Genomic DNA, 20,119 nt, shown 5'->3' on the forward strand with positions numbered 1-20,119 from the left:
ATTAATAGATTCAAATTGTGTGTAAAAAGGATTCCTTTTAACATGCTTTTGGTAACATTAATAAAAACCATTTTGGAATCACGTTTTTTGTCTTTCTGATCCCTGCCATAGAAGTATTCAGATATTTTTAAAGGCATAATGTTTATATTGCTGTTTACTTTTATAAGTATCACTTCAGAATTGGCAATACATGGCAAAATTGCATATTCTAATACAGTTCTAGTATCAGCCTGAGTCTTGAAAATAAAACCTTGTACTTAAATATAAGCCCCCATTTAAATGGGCCATAATCTTCACCTTTACATTTGGAACCACTTTTCATGTTGGTGATTATCATCCAAAGAATAAAGAGATTGATTTCCTATTTTAAGATTGAAATATATATATAATTTATACCATTATCGGGACTTCCCTGGTGGCACAGTGGTTAAGAATCCGCCTGCCAATGCAGGGGACACAGGTTCGATCCCTGGTCCGGGAAGATCCCACATGCTGTGGAGCAACTAAGCCCGTGCGCCACAACTGCTGAGCCCACACACCACAACTACTGAAGCCCGGGCGCCAGAGCCTGTGCTCTGCAACAAGTGAAGCCACTGCAATGAGAAGGCCGTGCACCACAATGAAGAGTAGCCCTGGCTTGCTGCAACTACAGAAAGCCCGCACACAGCAACAAAGATCCAATGCAGTCAAAATATATATATATATATACATATATATATATATATATATATATGTATTCATGTATACTATTATCTACATATATTATTGAACTATTATTTATGTATATATGATATATACATGTATGTTATTTATTATAATAAATAAATTATTTATTATAGAGAGATGGTGATTGCTTCATATTTCTTTTTGTAGTTTATCATAGCAAAGCTGAAATTTCTGGAGAGCAAACATGGCACATCCAAGGATATTATGTGGTTTTATTTTAAGCTTTCAGTAGTGGTGTGTTTCATTCAGCCTATAACAGTAAAAATAAATGAGTAATAGATGACTAGTATGTTTTGTCTGCTATAGTAATATCTTCTATCATTGAATCTGTCTAACCAGCCAGTTACTTTACTGTTGTCTGAAATAAAGATCATTGTGTTTTCTGACAATGTAGGAATTTCTGTTCAGTTAAAATATATGTTGTCATTGAAGTAAAAATAATGAAATTGCAAGAAATTGATTGATTTTAGCTGTACTCCTGAACTCCTCTCCCCCAAAGTGAAATCCAGATCATTTTAAAGTTCTTATAAAATAGCTGGAATTTCATTAAAATATTAAAACTCAGCCTTGATAGTTTTTAGTACAGGTACTTAGCCTCTAAATTTTGACCTGAAACATAAACGGTAGTGGTAGCATGTCCAGTCATTCACGTTGATAACCAGCCTCCACGATGGCCCCCAGTGGTCCTCCCTCCTGATATTCACACCCTTAAGTAGTCCCCCATCCACCCACATTTACCAGGGTTGGTCTGTGTGATTGCTAGAATACACCAGAAATGATGGCAAGTCACTTCTGAGATTAGGTTACAAGACAGTGGGACTTCCATCTGGATGTGTCTCTCACTCTCTCACATCACTTGCTCTGTTGGAAGCCAGTACGTGCAAGGAACCAAGGCCTAGCCCAACAACTAAGCTTGGAAATGGATCCTCCAGCCCTAGTCGTGCCCTCAGATGGCTGCATCCTTGGCCAGCAGCTTGACTGCAACCTCATGAGACACTGAGCCAGAAGCACCCAGCTCAGCCCTCAGCCCCTCCCAGATTCCTGACCCTCAGAAACTGTATGAGATAAAAAATGTTTACTAAGCATTTAAATTGGGGAGTAATTTGTTATGCAGGAATAGATAACCAATGCACACCTCCACTAAAGCTCTTCTTTCATTTGTCAAATCTTAACATCTATTTTTAGTTATTGTTGTTATTATTTGTGCTGTTAAGTGTGTAAATACGTACAGTTCACCTGACTGAAGCATTAAGTTGGATGGAAAATACTATGTTCCATCTCCCATTTTCCAATCCAGTGTTTGGTATAATAAATACAGAATTCACTTTTCCCATATTCGGGTCCCATAACTATTATTTTATACTTAAAATAATTGTTTTATTTTACTTAAATTGTACTTAAAATAATTGTTTTGTGACAAGGAGCCTTTTTTAGATTATTCTGCAGATTCTTTTCATTTATGTGTGAAGCTACCAATTTTGTATAACTTGTAATTACTATGCAAGTGATTATGGAATTACTGTGAAATACTTCAAGAGAAAACAGACAGCTTAACAACTATTCTCAGAGAAGTCTGAGGCCTCACCAAAGAAGCTCCTCATCCATTACTTGTAACTCTGTGATGCTTATTAATTCTACAGGATAATAACAGTGTGGGTTTTATTTAAAAAGTTATATTTTTAAGGATTAGTTAACTATATCCTGAAACCTGAGAGAGAGAGCTTCTTAGCAGATGCAGCTTCTTAGCATCATCAAGATCATGAATTGTACTCCCAGCTCTGCTCTCCCATCCCACTTTCTCCATGGTGTTCTGAAAAGGAAAGGTCATAAAAATACTCAGGTTCACTTTTTCCTTTTTGCCCTACTAAACCAATTTTAGTACCAATAATTGTTTCTTTTCCATAGCTAATCATACAGAAACAGTAATCATGAATAAAAGATGTGACAGAAAAGTGGAATTTCAACTTCTTAAAGAGTTTTTTTTTTTTCTCTTGCTTCCTTTGTCTGTGTTTTTCTAAACGAGGATTTGCCTTAGGACATTAATAGCTACAAATAGATACTTTCAGTGAATCCTGGGTTATCAGTCTCATGTTTTTATACCTGAACTTAAAGAAACAGATGTTCTTAATGAAAAGAAAACATTGATGAGTCCCATGTTCTTTGACATTAATGCTCTTAAATATGTAACTAAAAATTAGCTTTTTTGTCTATTCTTGCCATGATTCTTAAAAACACTAATAAAAATAGCCAATTTTGGAATTGGTCTTGTCTTCCTCTATCCTAAATAGACAAGATTGTTTTGAAATTTTACTGAAAATTTCCTTTTAATTTGGACCTAAAAAAAAATAGGATTTTGTCTTTCAAATCCCTCCCCCCTTCAATCCACATGCTCACATGTGCACACCCACACACACACGCACACTTGTAATAAGGTTAGGAGGATGGTTATCAGTAACTTAAAGGAACAAATGAATTTCACTCTTCAAATGTTTAGTATACAAATGTTATCCAAATACTCCAATAATGTCATCACTTAAGACAGTTGTAGTCCAGCCAGAAGTAAGACCACCAGGGCTTCTAACTCTGCTTTGAACATCTGCCAACTGATACCAACACAAATTTGTAACACAAGGCTAATTCCTGAGTCTTGAACTTGGACAGTCTCTTAATGAGGAAGGAGGCATCAAATTTTCAGCACTGAAACATGTCAGAGAAACCCCATGTTTGCTTTATTTTCTTGAGGGTTTTTGTTTTTTAAGCATGGTCACTGAATTGTGTATTTTTCTTTTCAAATGGGTTCCCATTTGTGGGTGGTGGTATCTCCTGATGAAATAATTTTTAAAACTTGAGAAATAATAGTAATTTTCATAACTAGATTTCATTTGAAAGCTTAAATTATATAGTACTTTGCTATGATTTTTGAGAAACTTTCCACAACCCTCTATTAACACTTCATTTTTTTTTTTGTAAAATGTCTCAGGAAACAATTAAATGTCTGTTTAGTAAAGTAATTGTTAATTTCACTCTGTTCACCTGCACGTAATATATGATGCTTATATGAAATAGTACTTCAAGTCTTTCCTAGAAGACATAAGAGGGAAGCCTAAGAATCTCCTTTCACTCCCTTCCTGATCATTCGACCTGACTTGGCGCCCAGGCCCAAAGCCGCAGGCCAGACTCCAAGCACCAGCCCACATTCCCTGCTCAAGTTCCCTTTCATCCCCAAAGCTCACCAAGCCCTGAAGGGGACAGAAAGGAGGATGGAAGACAGCTGAACAGAGGTTAGAAGAGGGGGGTGGAATTTGGCAGCAGGTAGAAGGACTTTGTCTGCACCTCTAGTGGTGAGTGCCTCCACCCTCTTGACCGGCCAAAAATTGAGCGAAGTTCTATATGGACAAATCACAAACAGTCCTCGATTATAATGTAAAAATATCTTTAGCGTCCTTTACTTATCTACAGCCAGCTGGTTAGGTCTCTAAACATATAAACTCTTAAAGGTATTATGCTTACCGTATTTTAGAAATGTAAATGCCATAACACAGAAAAGATGAGATATACCTGTTGGTAATAGAAGCATTCATAAGCTGAGGCAGTAAGTGTGGTGCTTAAGGTCACAGACTCTAGAGCCAGGCTGCCTGGGTTTAAATCCCAATTCTGACAGCTTGCTAGATGAGTAACCTGAAACAAGTCACTTGACCTCTCCGTAGTAATTTTCTCATCTGCAAAATGGAGATGATAGCACTACCTTATAGGGTTGTAAAATTTAAATAACCTGAACCTAAACACTTAGATCAATGTCTAACTGGTACTTAGCTTTACATAAGTATTTGTTCCCATTAATATGCTATGTTGTTTAATATGACATTAATATGCTATGTCTGATGTTGTTTCTATACTTAGATGACCCTGTCTGATTTGTAGTCAAAAGGTTACTTCATACTCACACCACTACCTTTGATGTCTAATTACTAGCAGATCCCCTCCTCAGCAGTATTTGAAAGCAAAATGCTTATTTTCCTTTCTTTCCCAGGCCCAACACAGAGATACTTTCATTGAAGAACGCTATGGAAAATATAACATCAGTGATCCTTTAATGGCACTCCAGAGAGACTTTGAAACACTGAAGGAGAAGAACGATGGCGAGAAGCAGCCAGTCTGCACAAACCCGCTCTCGATTCTTAAGGTGGTGATGAAGCAGTGCAAGAACATGCAGGAGCGCATGCTGTCGCAGCTGGCTGCCGCAGAGAGCAGGCACCGCAAGGTGGGTTCAGCGCTGACGTGCGCCTGCAGACTCCTGAAATGCCTGACACTTTCCCGTCAGCTGCCAGCTCTCACAGTAACTTAACTGGGAGGTCTCACAGGTGTAAAAAAGCCCCTGAGCTTACCTAAGAGCCAGGAGATAGAAAATGCAGGTTATTCCAAATGTTAAATTTAGGCAGTGTGCCAGACGCATTATTTCAGATGGCATTTCTTCTTGATATGACACTCCAAAACACTTGGTATGTTTTTTCAACTCTTCGTCATCCAAACTTTGGCAACAAACTGGGGCTTGACCAAGCCTTGTAGCTGAACGGAGTGTTCCCTATTTGCTTACTTAAGTGATAAATAGAAAGATTAACAGGTATTTGGGGAATGCTATATCAGAGAGAGAGAGAGAGAAAGAATTAGAGAATTTACCTGACTATAAACATACAAGCCAATAGACTATTTCATTTATTTCTAGTTTTGAGTTTCACTGCATTTTACTTCTCATGAAACCATAAACAGTCCCTAGGGTTGTTTACCTTAAAGCTGTTCTACCCTGTTAGGAAAGTGTGTGTGTGTGTGTGTGTGTGTGTGTGTGTGTTAGGAAGGCAAACCTGTGCTTTCCTCTACCTCATCTCCTTGGAATTCTTCTAGTGCTTGTGATTTCATTCCCCGACTTATCATTTATGGCTCAGATTTGGCCTGGAAAAAATGCTTGGCTAGAGTCTGCATTTTTAAGAACTATTGGTTTAGATTTATATCAACAAGGGGGGACATCAGTGCATTTAGTAGGAAGCATTTTATTCTGAAAAAATTGGGTTAGCAGCTGCAGTTTGATGGACCTTCGTTTACTTTTATGGTTACCTGCTTTAGCGAGCCATCTGCTTAAAATGCATCTGACAAAGTGCTTAAGGGCTTAGGTCTTGCCCATGATTTTTCTTTCCCTTCACAGAGTCCAAACAAAAGGCCAAAGTGGGAGTTCTTAACCACGAATGGGTCTCAGATGTTCCATGAACCCCCAGAAAATATACAGAGTGCCAAAAGTTTATGCATTTTGTAGAAAATGAATTTTTTCCCCATATCCTTACTTGAATTCTCAGAGTTCTCCAAGACCCAGAAAAGTTTAACCTCTGGACTAGGCTGAAGTAATCTGAAGACATTTATGCCCCAATTTAAAAGGTGTCAGTGAGACTGAGGTAGTTGCCTAAATTTGGGGGCTTTTACGTAATATTATGAGAAAATCTTCACAACATCCTTGTTTGATGGGCAGGCCTGTTTTCTATTTCATACATGAAGTAACTGAGTTGTACTGAAGGGCTGGCTGGCTGTCATGCCCATTGAAGGTGTAGTGTTGGGATAATTTATGGTTCTAGGTGATTGGGGAGAGGAAGAGTTAAAAAATTCAGAATTCCCTAACACTGTATTTCAGTGTAAGATACTATTAAATATTTTAAAACAGCTGCCTATCTGATCTTAAGTGTTTTATCAAAGTAGAACACTGACTTTGTTAGACATCAAACTAGAGGCTTATAATTAGGGTGCATATAGTCCCAGTTTGCCTGAGAGAATTCCAGTTTAAGCCTGTTGCCTTGGCATAGTTGTTAACAATACCCGCTTTGGCTCTCAGACATGTTAGTGGTTTGAACAGTCAATTATGTGGTTACTCTGCTTATTACGAAAAATAGGGTTCCCTAGTCCACCCCTTCCCATTCTCTCTCCTCCTCAGTATTAGAGACAACCTCTTTTTTCTTTTAACTGTTTATTTTGGCAGCTAACTTCCATATTTCTATTCATATTTTAGACACATATTTACTTTCTTTTATTATAGATGTGGATTTCATTATCTTACACGGTGTCCACCTCCCTTCTCTCCACCCCTGCCATCTTCCCAAAACAAACATAATACCCTTTCCTCACCCTCATTCTCTGTCATATCTGTTATTACTAGATCTGGAGCCTGTCACATTCTGTTTCTTTAGAGGATAAACATCTGGTGTATTCCCGGGCAGTAGATGCCTGGCTGAGCATTCTGTGTACAGGAATCAGATTGCGGGGACGAATAACTCTTCTGAAAATACGAACTTGGAGCCAGTGCCCTTGTCTTCCCTCCTACACCTCACCTCCCCGGTGCAGTATCTACCACCTGCAGCTTCCATATGTCCTTGGGGTCCTGCAGCACACAGCAGCTTCCTCCCCCGTACCAAAGTAGTTACCACTCCTCCAGACACTTGCTTTCTTCAGAATGGCAGTAAAATTTCTCGTCTGCCAAAGTCTCTCTTTTTGACTTTGTGGGGCTTTATTCTTTTCATCCCACTTCTATCATTTTAGACGGCTCTCCGGAGGGAGAGGAGATGATCTACCACCTTTAGCCAAAAGCTGTTCTTTCTATTAAGTTGCCAAAGTTTTCTCTTTTTTTAACCAGTAGGAAATACACCAAAATGTTTTCATTTTTGTATTTAAAAAGGAGTCCCAGAAAGTTTTCTCTCTCCTTTAATAACAGTTGTTAGTGAGGAGAAACAATAGGAAATGGCCATTGGGATGACAGTGCTCTGGCCTAGGGAGGTCTAGGCCAAGGCACCTCTGAAGCATGAGCAGAAGCTACGAAGAAATCCATAGCCATTGGAATATTATGCAGTTGTAGGCAGGATTATGTGGGGAAATGTCCCTTTAAATTTGTATTCTTAAAATTGGGCTTAATCCCTTGACACAAGGATAAGTGGAATGGGGTAGGCAGGTTAATTTAAAAGCCTTGTGGGGCTTCCCTGGTGGCGCGGTGGTTGAGAGTCCGCCTGCCGATGCAGGGGACACGGGTTTGTGCCCCGGTCCAGGAGGATCCCACATGCCGCGGAGCGGCTGGGCCCGTGAGCCATGGACGCTGAGCCTACGCGTCCGGAGCCTGTGCTCTGCGATGGGAGAGGCCACAACAGTGAGAGGCCCGCGTACCGCAAAAAAAGAAAAAAGCCTTGTGAAAAATCTCCACTTAAGATCTCAATAATTGAGCCTTTTCCTATGCAGGATAAAGTCAAGAGAGTCTTTTCTCCTCTTATCTACTGTACACGAAATGCATACATTAATTAAGCAAGGCACAGTTAGGGTGTCACCTATTTGAAATGTTTAATTTTAGGCTTCACTCTCTGGTACCTCCAGTGACTGGAACATCAAGGGAGAGCCTCAGCTTTCAGCTTTCCGTGGTCCTGCCTTGTTTCATCACCTACATCTGTCCCCTAGTCCCACCAAACTTGTATTAATTCTCTGAAACCTTCTCAGCCCCTACAGCTAATGAGTTGCTCTCTTCTATTTACATGCCACTTCGTGTTACCTCGGATAAGTATGTACTGTATTGTTTCCTAGCACATAGCTTACATATCTTTCACCCTTCTAGACAGTGTGCTCCTTGATGGCCCTGACTGGGATTTACTTATTTATTTATCTATGGAATGATCTTGGGTGCTTAGAAAGACACTTAGTATTTAATTGTATTCTAAGTGTGACTCCTTGATATTTGAAAATGATTTTTTTTTTTTTAATTCCTTAAAGGTAATCCTAGACCTTGAGGAAGAAAGGCAAAGGCATGCACAGGACACAGCTGAAGGAGATGATGTCACCTACATGCTGGAGAAGGAGAGAGAGCGGCTGACTCAACAGGTAATTAAGGTGGAGGGGCTCAGAGCAGCATTTGCCTAGAGTAGCATTTCTTGAAGATTATTCTGCAGGGTGTAAATTGGTGTTGCTCAAAAAAAGGGGGCTTTGTGGTCAAATAAGTCTGGGAATTACTGGATTAAAGTTAAAGAGGTTTCTAACTCCAATTTGTTAGACCCTTTAGTATGCAGAAGCACGCTGTGAGTCTTCAAGAACAAGATAGGGTATTCTGTGTTTAGCAAATTTATGTTTTCGTAAAATCTTTTAACATAGATCATTCACTATGGGACTGTCATTCCATAGAACACACTTTGGGGAACACTAACTTTGAACTCTCCAACTTTTTTTGACTTAGGACTCCTAGTAAGAAATACATTTTACATCACAACCCAGTATATATACACATATATACATATGCCTGAAACAAAAATCTCATGAAATTATACATAACCCTTACTGCTTATAATACACATTGATATTTTCACTTCTATTTCATTTTCTTTTATTTCTGATCACGGCTTACTAAATGGTTTTGCCGTCCATGAATGAGTCTCAGAGTTTGAAAAACACTGACTAAAAGGGTTCCTTCGACCCTTTCCCTCTCACTCTGTGCCTTAAATAGGGTTGGGATGATGATTAAAGCAGATGGCATTTGTATAAGAAGAACGATTCAAATGCAACTATTTAATGTTTGTTTGTTTTTAAGACCAGAGAGAATTATTACGGAAGCTTTAGAAGTTTTCAGCAGCATTCAGCACAACATCTGGTTGATATGCCTTTCTGCTGTTTCGATTGGCTCTGATCCCCTGAACTTTCCATAACATAAAACACAATGATGATTCAGATTCCCACTAATAACCCTGAGACAATAAGAACTAGAAGTGCCTCCTAAATCATCAAAGAAAGATTAAGTCGTAGTGTGTACATTTTTATGTTAGGTGTTCTGATACTTGAATATTTGATGTAAGCACATGGCATCCATGGCAATCCCACGTGCCAGAAAACAGCCAGCTTGATGCACTCTACTTGATAACAGTTTTTCAGTATCTCTTTGTTTCCTTACTCTAATCAAGATGTGTGGTGGCATTCTTTTGTAGTTGGAATTTGAAAAGTCCCAAGTGAAAAAGTTTGAAAAAGAGCAGAAGAAGCTCTCCAGTCAGCTGGAAGAGGAACGCTCCCGCCACAAGCAGCTCTCCTCCATGCTGGTGCGCGAGTGCAAGAAGGCCACCAACAAGGCCGCCGAGGAGGGCCAGAAGGCGGGAGAGCTGAGCCTGAAACTAGAGAAGGAGAAGAGCCGGGTGAGCAAGCTGGAGGAAGAGCTGGCTGCTGAGAGGAAGCGGGGCTTGCAGACGGAGGCCCAGGTGGAGAAGCAGTTGTCTGAGTTTGACATTGAAAGGGAACAACTGAGAGCAAAGCTGAACCGAGAAGAGAACCGGACCAGAACTCTGAAAGAAGAGATGGAGAGTTTGAAGAAGATAGTGAAGGACCTAGAGGCTTTGCACCAGCAAAGTAGCCCCAGCGCGCAAGTGAAGAAACCAGTAACCCTGTCTAAAGGCACAGCAACTGAGCCACCTGTGCTAGTGTCCGTATTTTGCCAAACGGAGAGTTTTCAGGCAGAAAGAACCCATGGGAGCAGCACGGCCAAGGTAACAGCCACAGGGCTGCCTGGTCCCACCACTCCTGCTTACTCTTATGCAAAAACCAATGGACATTTTGACCCAGACATGCAAACTACCAAGGAGCTGATAACAGGCAGCAGTGTAGAAAACCAAGCGCCTCCACGAGAGAAGCCTGTGGGATTGGCCCAAGAGAAAGCAGTAGAGAATGGTGGGTGTCCTGTGGGAACAGAGACTCCAGTCCCAGCGTCTGGTCACCTCCCTTCCAGTGGGAGCTCACTGTCTCCCAGCAGCACTGCCTCTTCCTCTCTCACATCCTCTCCTTGCTCTTCACCAGTACTAACTAAGCGCTTATTGGGGTCATCAGCTAGCAGCCCTGGCTACCAGTCATCCTACCAAGTAGGGATCAACCAGCGGTTCCATGCAGCTCGGCACAAATTTCAGTCCCAAGCAGATCAGGACCAACAAGCTAGTGGTCTACAGAGCCCTCCATCCAGGGATCTATCCCCAACCCTCATAGACAACTCTGCCGCCAAGCAGCTGGCCCGAAACACAGTCACCCAGGTGCTCTCCAGATTCACTAGCCAGCAAGGACCAATCAAGCCCGTGTCTCCCAACAGCTCTCCCTTTGGCACAGACTATCGAAATCTGGCCAACACTGCCAGCCCAAGAGGTGACACCAGCCATTCACCTACTCCAGGGAAAGTGTCTAGTCCTCTGAGCCCCCTGTCTCCAGGGATCAAGTCCCCTACCGTCCCCAGAGCTGAGAGAGGAAACCCTCCACCCATCCCACCCAAGAAACCTGGCCTCACTCCTTCTCCATCTGCTGCCACTCCACTGACCAAACCTCATCCCCAGGCATCCTCTTTGACCACCACAGAAGACCTTGCCAGCAGCTGCTCTTCTAATGCTGTCGTAGCCAATGGCAAGGACGTTGAGATACTTTTGCCTACCAGTAGCTAGTCCCTAGGAGGGAGTCTCCACATTTGACATTCCATCAGATTTCATCCAAGAGCTCAGAGTCAAACCATTGAGTCAGATCATGTTATTTATTTTGATAGTAGCTGAAACTATCTGTAGAATACATTTAGTGTATTTCACCTTTTTGTATTTTTTAGGTAGAAACTAAGTAGTTTGGATTTTTATGATTCACATCTTTGTGCTAAAGCTAGAAGGGCACCTCAAAGATGTCTAAGCTTTGCAGTCACCATCGTGTTATGATGGAGAAAGCTAATTGAGTACCAGATGGTGATTTCCTGTCTATCTGGAGACTAGAATCACTCAACACTCATTATGAATTATGTGGAAGTGGCTCATGCAGACTTTTTATTCCAGATGAACATGTTATAAAAGTGCCTGAAATTAGACTGCCATATGAATGTGATTCTGCAGCAGTAACACAAAATGGATCATTTAACTGCAAAAAATGAGATCCTCTGTGAATTCTGAATGTTAAAAACCAACACTGCTTTTAATCGTCTTTTACTGTTTTTTAATACAAGCTTTGTGTTCAGAAACAAGGCTGCATAAGTAGAATGGGAATCCTAAAGGTGGGTGTGAACTCGCCACAAAGCTGAGCTTTATAGAGCCCTTGAGCAAGCCTCCTGAACATTAAGCAGTTGGGGTGCTGATTTTCTTGTACTTTTGAAAAATTACATCGCTCCCAGTTTCCTGCATAAGTTTTTGAATACAGTGAAATCACATATCCTTCAAAAATATCTTCAGGCATCTACTGTTGCGTAAGGAACTTCTGATTCCGATTGCTATTACTTGAATAGGAAATGGTTACTCATTCTGTATAAAAGTTTTGCAACAGAATGAGATCTTTATTCTGTAATGAAAAAGCAATAACTTAAAGTTCACTGTCTTTGTAATATTATAAGTCAGAATTATACAGGTTTTAGCAAACTGTTACACTTTTCTCCAAGCTGCCAGCACTCTGTGTCTGTCTGTGGAACCAAATTAACTTTTGCCTAAATGGAAGTATACATGCATCTGTATAGATAAACACCCCTTTTACGTGTTTAACATACACACACTTAAACACATAAATAATAATGTGATTGTATCTTTGGAGTTTGCAATATAGCATAAAGGACGAGTAGAAATGCATGTTAAGATTACCTACCAAAACAACTAGTTATAGCTGGGACCCAGTCAATCACAGGAGGACTCTTGTCCACCAGGAGGGGAAAATTTCAAATGAAATCAGGTCTTCAGCATCAAAAGAAGACAAGGCCAAACCAACCCAGTGTCACAAAACTCAACTGGTCATACAAATGAGTGAAACAGGTCGGTCACTCAAGTGATGTGTGACAGCTGGGAGCAGTGGGAGCTGTAGCAAACTGAAGTGCCCAAGCCCCGTTACAAAGGGCATCCCCTGTTCAGTTTCAGCTGCTTGTTGCCATGCAAGAATGCTAGACCCGGGTTACCAGCTCGTAAAATTTTTATGAAATCCAAATTTTCATGAGAAACATTCTCATTTTTAAATATCAAGAACTGATCCAGAAATATTTAAATACTGCTAGTTAAACACTTCTGCAGCTGGATTTAGCCTGCAAGCTGCCAAGCTGCAGCCTCTTTCATTCTAGAAACTTCGGTCATTTCCATCACAGCAAGTTTGTGAGGACAGAAGCCTCCAGACTTTCCAACCTGTTGGCTAGCACAGCCAACAAACTCCGCAGAGTATAATGACTCTTCTTCTCTTCCAAACAAGACTGTCTGCAACCCAGCTCAGACATGGTGGGTACATGATTTTGTGTCCACAAGGATGAAGAGGCCTTGGTGTCCTCACATACATTTTTCTAGCCAACATCTATCCAGCAGCCACTGACCTGCTATAATTTAAATCTATTTCCTCTTAATCCAACATGAGTTGATGGGGGGAAAGCAAGTGATGGAAATCAAGATAAATGACTATGGAGTATATTGGTGTCTGCACAGCTTATGGTTTGACTAAAGACAATACATCAAAAAGTTCAAATACTGTTAATGCCTCAGCGTGTCTACCAAATGACAAAGGGGTTATCTTAAACTTCCCAGAGCAATCATGCATTAAGTTTTATTCCCGTGCATAGTCACATGAACTGGCTGATAAAATAGCTGAACTTTCTAAGCAGAAGAGGGGGCTATAATCCCAGAGTGTTATTACCTCTTGCTTTAAATGGTAATCTTACAAATTGCATTGTGCTCTTCTTTTGTTTTGGCATAGATATATATAGAGAGAGATACTATAAGGAAGTTTATTTCTTAGGAAGTGCACTGAATAATGTATTTCTTTTACAGTGTAATATGGGGGTGGGGAAATGCAAAAGAAATGTGTATTTTTGCTAGTTGCCTATCTTCTGAGATAAATAAGCACAATACTGCAATGGATCCAATAATCCAGTTAGGTATTATAGATTAGTATTTAAGTTTGCTGTAGATTGTGTGTGTGCTAAGTAAAAGTTCTGTGATTCACAATTTTGGTCTTAACCCATGTTGCAAAAGCTATGTTACTGGTCAACAGATTATAATGCTGTGCAATGCATAGCACAAGCATTAACTAGTCCTTAACATGTGTAAAGCCAAATGTACCGTGCAGAAGTCTTCACCTGTTTTTATAGCAGACTTCATTAAAACAAGTTAAATCCTACTATCTGGGCAAAAAATAGTCTTGTTTGTACGAAATGAAGAATGTTGCACAACAGGGCCGATTTTGTTGGGGAAGGAGCAGATTGGTGAAGAGGGAGCACTCACTCCTGGCTTTAAAAAAACAAACGAAGTCAGTGACCCATCCAGGTTAGACCCCAAAAGGAGCTGGGACATTGGTTTTCCTTAGAATCTTAGAACTGGGAGAAGTCTTCACAATAATCCAGTCTGTAATTTTTAAACCATCTGGGGATTCTGGACCTTTTGAGAATCTAAAAACAGCTAGACTCTGTCCCCAGAAAAATGTGTATGCTTATGTGCAAAATTTGGTTGATGGCTTCACGGTGTCCAGAGACCCTGACGCCATTCATGAATCATGTGCTCTAAGAACGCCTGATCTTGTCCAGCCCTCTCATTTTACAAATGACTAATGCATCTCTTGTCTCCTAGTCCAGTGCTGTTGCTGCTACACTGTTAGCAAATGCTAGTGTAGCCAGACAAAAGCACTTGAAAATCCTTTGATGTACAAAAGATGTTCAAACAGTGTGGATGTTTACATATCTAAGTTCCCAGCATTTAAGCCAATTAATGATCATTTCAACAAACACAGGGTATATCCATTTTTTCATAACAGCCTCACTTCAGCAATGCTGCCTTGTCAATTTGTGTGTGTGTGTGTGTGATTTATAAAGAGCGCTTCTGATGCTTAGCCCTTGAAACAGAACTTCAAATGTCTTTTGAGAAATGCTGCTTCAAAATAGTTTGTGTTTTCATAATGCATCAGAGGTAGGCAATGAGCATTGTTTGTTCCACAGGAGTAATTTTAGTTTAATTGATATAAAACTAGTTGAGAAAACTTGAGAGCCTGTCCACCCATCTGCTCACATATCAATGGCCAGTTCATTGGTGCAAGTAAAGGAGGAGAAAGGAGACTGGGGTAGTGATTCTTAAACTTTATTGTGCTTAAGGGAATCCTGCTAAAAATAAGGATTCCTGGGGATTGGGCCTAGGGGCCAGGTGATGCAGGTGGTCTGAGGATCACATTTCGAGAAATAGTGCCTCATAGCCCATACCTGTTCTTTCACAAGAACTTACTTGCCTCTAACCTAAGGAGATGTCTTGAGCTCTAGAATCTGTTTTGCTAGAATGTCAATGATACTCGGAGTCAAGAGTGCCTACTTGGATTCCAAGCACCATGTTAATGATTCCACACACATATTCCCTTACTAATTTGCACAAGGGTGCTGTGAGGTGTTATATCATCCCCAGTGTGCACGTGAGGTAGTTGAAGACCAGATTTGTAGTAGAGACCTTAGTAAGTGACAGGGCCTGAATTGAAAACCCAGTACTTTGCTCTTTCCACTACCTGCTTCCCAAATGAGAATGTCCAGAGTCACTCATGACGCCAGTTCCAGGCCCTTCCCCCTGGAGATTCTGATGAGTAGACCAAGGTGGAGCTCAAGGTAAGTGCCTGGGCTGCTTCTTAGCATGAGGCAGGTTTAAACCTTGCAGGACATCATGCTACTCCACCACCACCCTAACCTAGAGACCTTTATCAGGTCAAGTAAATGGAACAAAAACAGAACATCTTAATTCCCCTCAAGCAACTCATGTTTCTTAGATATTTAAGATGAGACAGAAACCAAAGTGGCTACCGTAGAAAACCTCAAGGTACTCACGCTCTGGTTGGGGGGTGCACAACAACACAGAAAGTTACCAGAGGCAACTGAATAATGCAAGTGGGGTTTAAATGCCATTTAGGGTCGTTAAAGGTGGTCCTAGCAAAAACAGATCTTTGTGGGCAGGAAAAAGTTAACTAGAAAAGAAGCAAGTATCTTTACTCCTCTCACCAAAGCATTACTTACCTGGAGTTCTGCACTATCTCCCTGTGTTTGCATTATGTTTCAGTTGGCTTGTCTTGGTCTTCGGATGAGGTCAGAGAGAGAGGCACAAGAGGGCCCCAAGAGCTGAGTCCTGGGCTTCCCTGGTGGCGCAGTGGTTGAGAGTCTGCCTGCCGATGCAGGGGACACGGGTTCGTGCCCCAGTCCGGGAGGATCCCACATGCTGCGGAGCGGCTGGGCCCGTGAGCCATGGCCCCTGAGCCTGCGCGTCTGGAGCCTGTGCTCCGCAACGGGAGAGGGAGGCCACAACAGTGAGAGGCCCGCATACCACGAAAAAAAAAAAAGAGCTGAGTCCTGTTTCAGGGAGACAGACAGCAATGTGGTGTGCTCTCTGCAAGGGCTCGGGCTGGTATAAGAAGGAGCTCTCAGGCCACAGCACTCTGCAAAACATTCTCAAATAACTTGTAGGGAAGACCTAGGAACGGGCAAAAGGCAAGTTGAGAAAGGACCTTGCTGCGTTACACATAAATGTCCCCCTCCTACCCTCTAAATCTCTATAAGCAAAAGAGAAAAGACGAGCTTCGAAAAGAATCCAGTGGGTACTTCTGGAACACCTACAAGTGATTCGCTTGGAGGGATGTAGAAGCAGCTTCCCCTTTTCTCCCAGTGGTGTGACTACTTGTGCTGCTGTTAGACTGGAGGGGCACGGGGAAGGGCTCGTGGCTCTGCACACCACTGTGAAATGGTTGGCTTGGAGAAATTACTGGGAAGGGTAGCAACAGGCCTTATCCCTGACAAGAGTCCTACTCACTAATTCAACATGGCAGACACTCAGGTCTCCCTTCAGGAATGAAAGATTTATTTTCCTAGCTGCAGAAAATGCTGACAGGAAACAGCCCTTGGCTATAAGCCCCTTATAGGAATTGCCTTAACTGAAACAAAGCAATTTGACCAAGGTCACATCTCCATCCATGGGCAGTTCATATCTAAAGATGATTGATATGGAATATAAAGACCTGGCCTCCTTGTCCCAAATCAAGGGAGCTCTGAAGGGACATCTCAGCTTCAAAACCCCCTGTAGGGTTGGCTGAACCCTCTACTGAGACTGTGTTGCAGCTCGGCTTTCCTGCCCCTCCATTTTCCTCCCCTCCCCTCTCTTGCTGTGGATCCCAAGGGTTCTCTCTGGTAAGCCTCTTGCACCTTAATCTCTCAGACTCTGTTCTTTCTAGCCATGGTTAAGTCCTCTAAAGGTGGGTGGACACATTTTCCGAGTATTTTATTTGGTGCCAAGCTCTCAATCAGGTATACTACATATGTTACTTCATTTAATCAACTCAACTACTAAAAGAGGCAGGTTATTCCTGCTTGACCCATAAAGTAACGAATACCTACTGAGGCACAGTACATTGTTCAAGGTCCTACAGCGGAGCAGGGCTGAGATTCAGCGGCACAGCTGGGATTCAAACCTTCATCCATTTGGCCTTCAAGTCCACTCTCCTTCCAGTGGCCATACTATAGTCAAAACTATGTAATACATTTGGGGAGTTCAGAATATTAGCTTATGGTCAGTCATACACCTAAGTATGAATCCACTGACTCACTAGCTTTCTTCTGAGACTTTGAGCTAGGAACAGGACACTGAAGGAGTGGGGGCTTTGGTAGGGAGAAAGGGGGATGATCACCTACACACATGGAGTCATCAAGTGTTAGAGCGAGAAGGAAGCTTAGAGACCCTTGATTGTAGCTCCCTCGTCCTACAGATGAGGAGAACGAGGCCTGGGTTGAAAAGTCAGTCTGGCTCCCTCCTTCCGCTTCAGCTACCCACTCCTTCCCTAGCAGACTTGGGATCAGAATCCCTAGCCCAGCCCTAGCTGCTCCCTCGGGCACTCCTTCCTCCTCTCACCTGTTGCTCTACAATGTCTGACCTTTGATCCTGTTCACCTGGGCTTTGTCCTCTGCCTTTTGGCCTAGGGCTGCTTGCCATCCTGGTTGCCGCAAAAATCCTGTCCTCCTGTTTCTTAACCAGTTTGATGGCTGAGGTGAGGCTGGGAGTGGGGAGGATTGTGGAGCTTCTACTCCCAGGCCATGCCTCCATCGGTAGCATCAGCTCTGGGAAGCACTTACTCATAAGGCATGTCTTGTTCCTCAGGTGTGGACAAGAAGCCACTGAAGCCATGAGCATCTATCCCTCCCCGCTTGTGAATCTGACCTGCCACACCTGCCTGTGGAGGAGAGGGCGACTGAATACATGGGGAGAGACACCTCCTCGTCGTGCTTCTCCTTTCCCACCTGAACTCAAACCCATAGCTCTCCCAGGAAGGGTCTTTTGCATTCTCAAAAGACTTACCCATCTCCGTTCTCTGTAGTGCCCACTCCCCACTCCTAGCCCACCTAACCCAAATCAAAGCCTTTCAAGACCATTTGGGCCTCAGAGCAGACAGGGTGTCCTCAGGGTGGTACGGTGGTGGCCACAACATACAGGCCCCTTCTTCATCCCTAGTGTATTTTCCTCTCCTGAGTCTTGGTGAGTCAGCACCACAGGGCCACACACAAGGCTCCTATTCAGGGCTCATTTTCCTTCTGCTCTAACTCAGATCTTGGCATCTCTCTCTCTCTCTCACACACACACACACACATACTCTATGTGAGCCTTATTCTCACCATGGGAAAGCTCTGCCCCAGTCTCCTCGGTTTCCCCCAGTACCCCCCCTACACACATACACACACACACACGCATGCGAACATTCCTCATCCTTACCTTCTGGGAGTTTTCAGTCCCAGCTGGATACAAACATAAAGGAGGTAGAGCAAAATAGTAATGTTAAACTATTAAATCCTCATTCACATATTTTCAACAGGTTTTTGTTGTTGCTGTCTCTCTGCAGACCCTGAGCTATACTGAGGACACACACACACACACACACACACACACACACATTTTATGTGCCTGCCTGTCACTTATTCAGGTTATGTTTATTAAGCACTGACTCTGTGTGAAGCCTCATGCTAAAGGCTGGAATTTACACACTGATGGGGGAACAAGCCTTGCAGATGTGACATCTCAGGGCAGTGCTGGGCAGCAGATGCCCCAAGTGGGTGATGAGGCCCCAAGTGCCTATGAAGTTCAGTAGAGCAGGGAAATCTGTGGGTCTAGAGACATCGGATTTAAATAAACAGAAGAGAGAAGGATCCTGGTTTGCGCTGATAGGGGTATGTGTATAATCTATGTACGTAGGACGTGGGGATGCAGAAGTAGGAGGAGCAAGAAAAGTCGTTCAGAACAAGGACTCTGCCATCCTCTGTGTAACCTTGAGCGAGTCAATTAACCTCGCTAGCCTTCATTTCAGCATCAATGTAGTGAAGATATGAGAACCTTCCTCTTAGGGTTTTGTGAGAATTAAATGAGATAAACCGGGCAAGTACGTAGCACAGGGTGAGTAGTCTGCAGATCTGCAGCCTTTGTGAAAAGAAGCAGCGGGCGAAAGGGCGGCTCCAGGGCTGCGAGTCCAGAGAGGAAGCTGAGAGGTTGCCACGGCAGCCCCGTCCTTCATCGGAAAGCTGAATTGCTAGCGCCCCCTGGTGTTTCAGTCGCTAAGATTCTCTCTACACCGAGGTGTAGCCGCACACCCACCTCCTTAGAAAAGGACGGGTCAGCGGTCTGGAAGGGACCCGCTTCAGACCTGCTGGCACGGGCGGGATGCGTCCCCTCCCCACATCCGCGCTCTGCCACCTCCCTGATGGCCTAGTCGGGAGCTCAGCCACAGTCCCTGTCTTAGGCACGGATGGAAGCCCAAACTAGTAGAAGGGCAGGGCATACCAGAAACCGCTTCATAGGATTGTGAGCCTTAACTGAGCAAATCTAAGACTCCAAACTAGTTAGGGCATAAGTAAGCACTCAGAAAGCGATAGCTACTAGTATTATGTAGCTCCTAATAGTAGATCATCCATAACTATTTGTTACACGAGGGTCAGGATGACTCTATCAACATTTATTTATATATTCATTCGTTCATTTAAGTATGTTTCAAAAATGTCTCGCTCCTCCTTTACTGTTTATGCTGAAACAAACAAAAACCTTAATAAGACAAATAAGTGAGCAAGAGCCAGCACTCTGTGGGAGGAAAACAAAGAGATTTCATTCGTTCAAACATGCATACATTAGCTCCTACTAGGTACAACTCACTGACTTAGGCACTGGGATAGAGAAATAAATAAGTTACAGGGCCTTAGGGGCTCTAAATGCTGGTGGGAGAGACAATGCGAAACACGGTATTATGCGGACTATAATAAAAATTGGAGGCCGCTCTCAAGCCTTTGGAGACGGACCACATTCTATGGAGTGTGTGTCCCCTTAGTAAATCTACTTCTTACCTCTCGACGAATTCCTTCTTCATGAGACATAAAGGACCCGAGCTTCAGTAA

General features: G+C 42.6%; 2 protein-coding genes across 11 annotated transcripts in view; one reads left to right on the forward strand and one right to left on the reverse strand.

Annotated features, from left to right (window-relative positions):
* The window catches only part of CTTNBP2NL (CTTNBP2 N-terminal like), a 66,361-nt gene extending 52,500 nt beyond the window's left edge, over positions 1 to 13,861 (forward strand). For 3 of the 4 annotated variants that reach the window (XM_027091057.1, XM_027091058.1, XM_027091059.1), the window contains 3 exons: positions 4,757 to 4,987; positions 8,509 to 8,616; positions 9,708 to 13,861. In XM_027091057.1, the coding sequence (XP_026946858.1) occupies positions 4,757 to 4,987; positions 8,509 to 8,616; positions 9,708 to 11,189 (1,821 nt within the window). In that variant the 3' untranslated portion in view covers positions 11,190 to 13,861. Of the gene's footprint in view, positions 1 to 3,954; positions 4,068 to 4,756; positions 4,988 to 8,508; positions 8,617 to 9,707 lie in introns of all 4 variants that reach the window. The other variant, XM_027091061.1, reaches the window with a different exon arrangement.
* ST7L (suppression of tumorigenicity 7 like) overlaps positions 1 to 20,119 on the reverse strand; it is a 151,956-nt gene that overhangs the window by 2,256 nt on the left and 129,581 nt on the right. The window lies entirely within an intron of this gene.

This window comes from Aethalodelphis obliquidens, unplaced genomic scaffold (genome assembly GCF_003676395.1).
Source record: "Aethalodelphis obliquidens isolate GAN/ISIS:26980383/991018 unplaced genomic scaffold, ASM367639v1 scaffold70, whole genome shotgun sequence".
Lineage (NCBI taxonomy): Eukaryota > Metazoa > Chordata > Mammalia > Artiodactyla > Delphinidae > Aethalodelphis > Aethalodelphis obliquidens.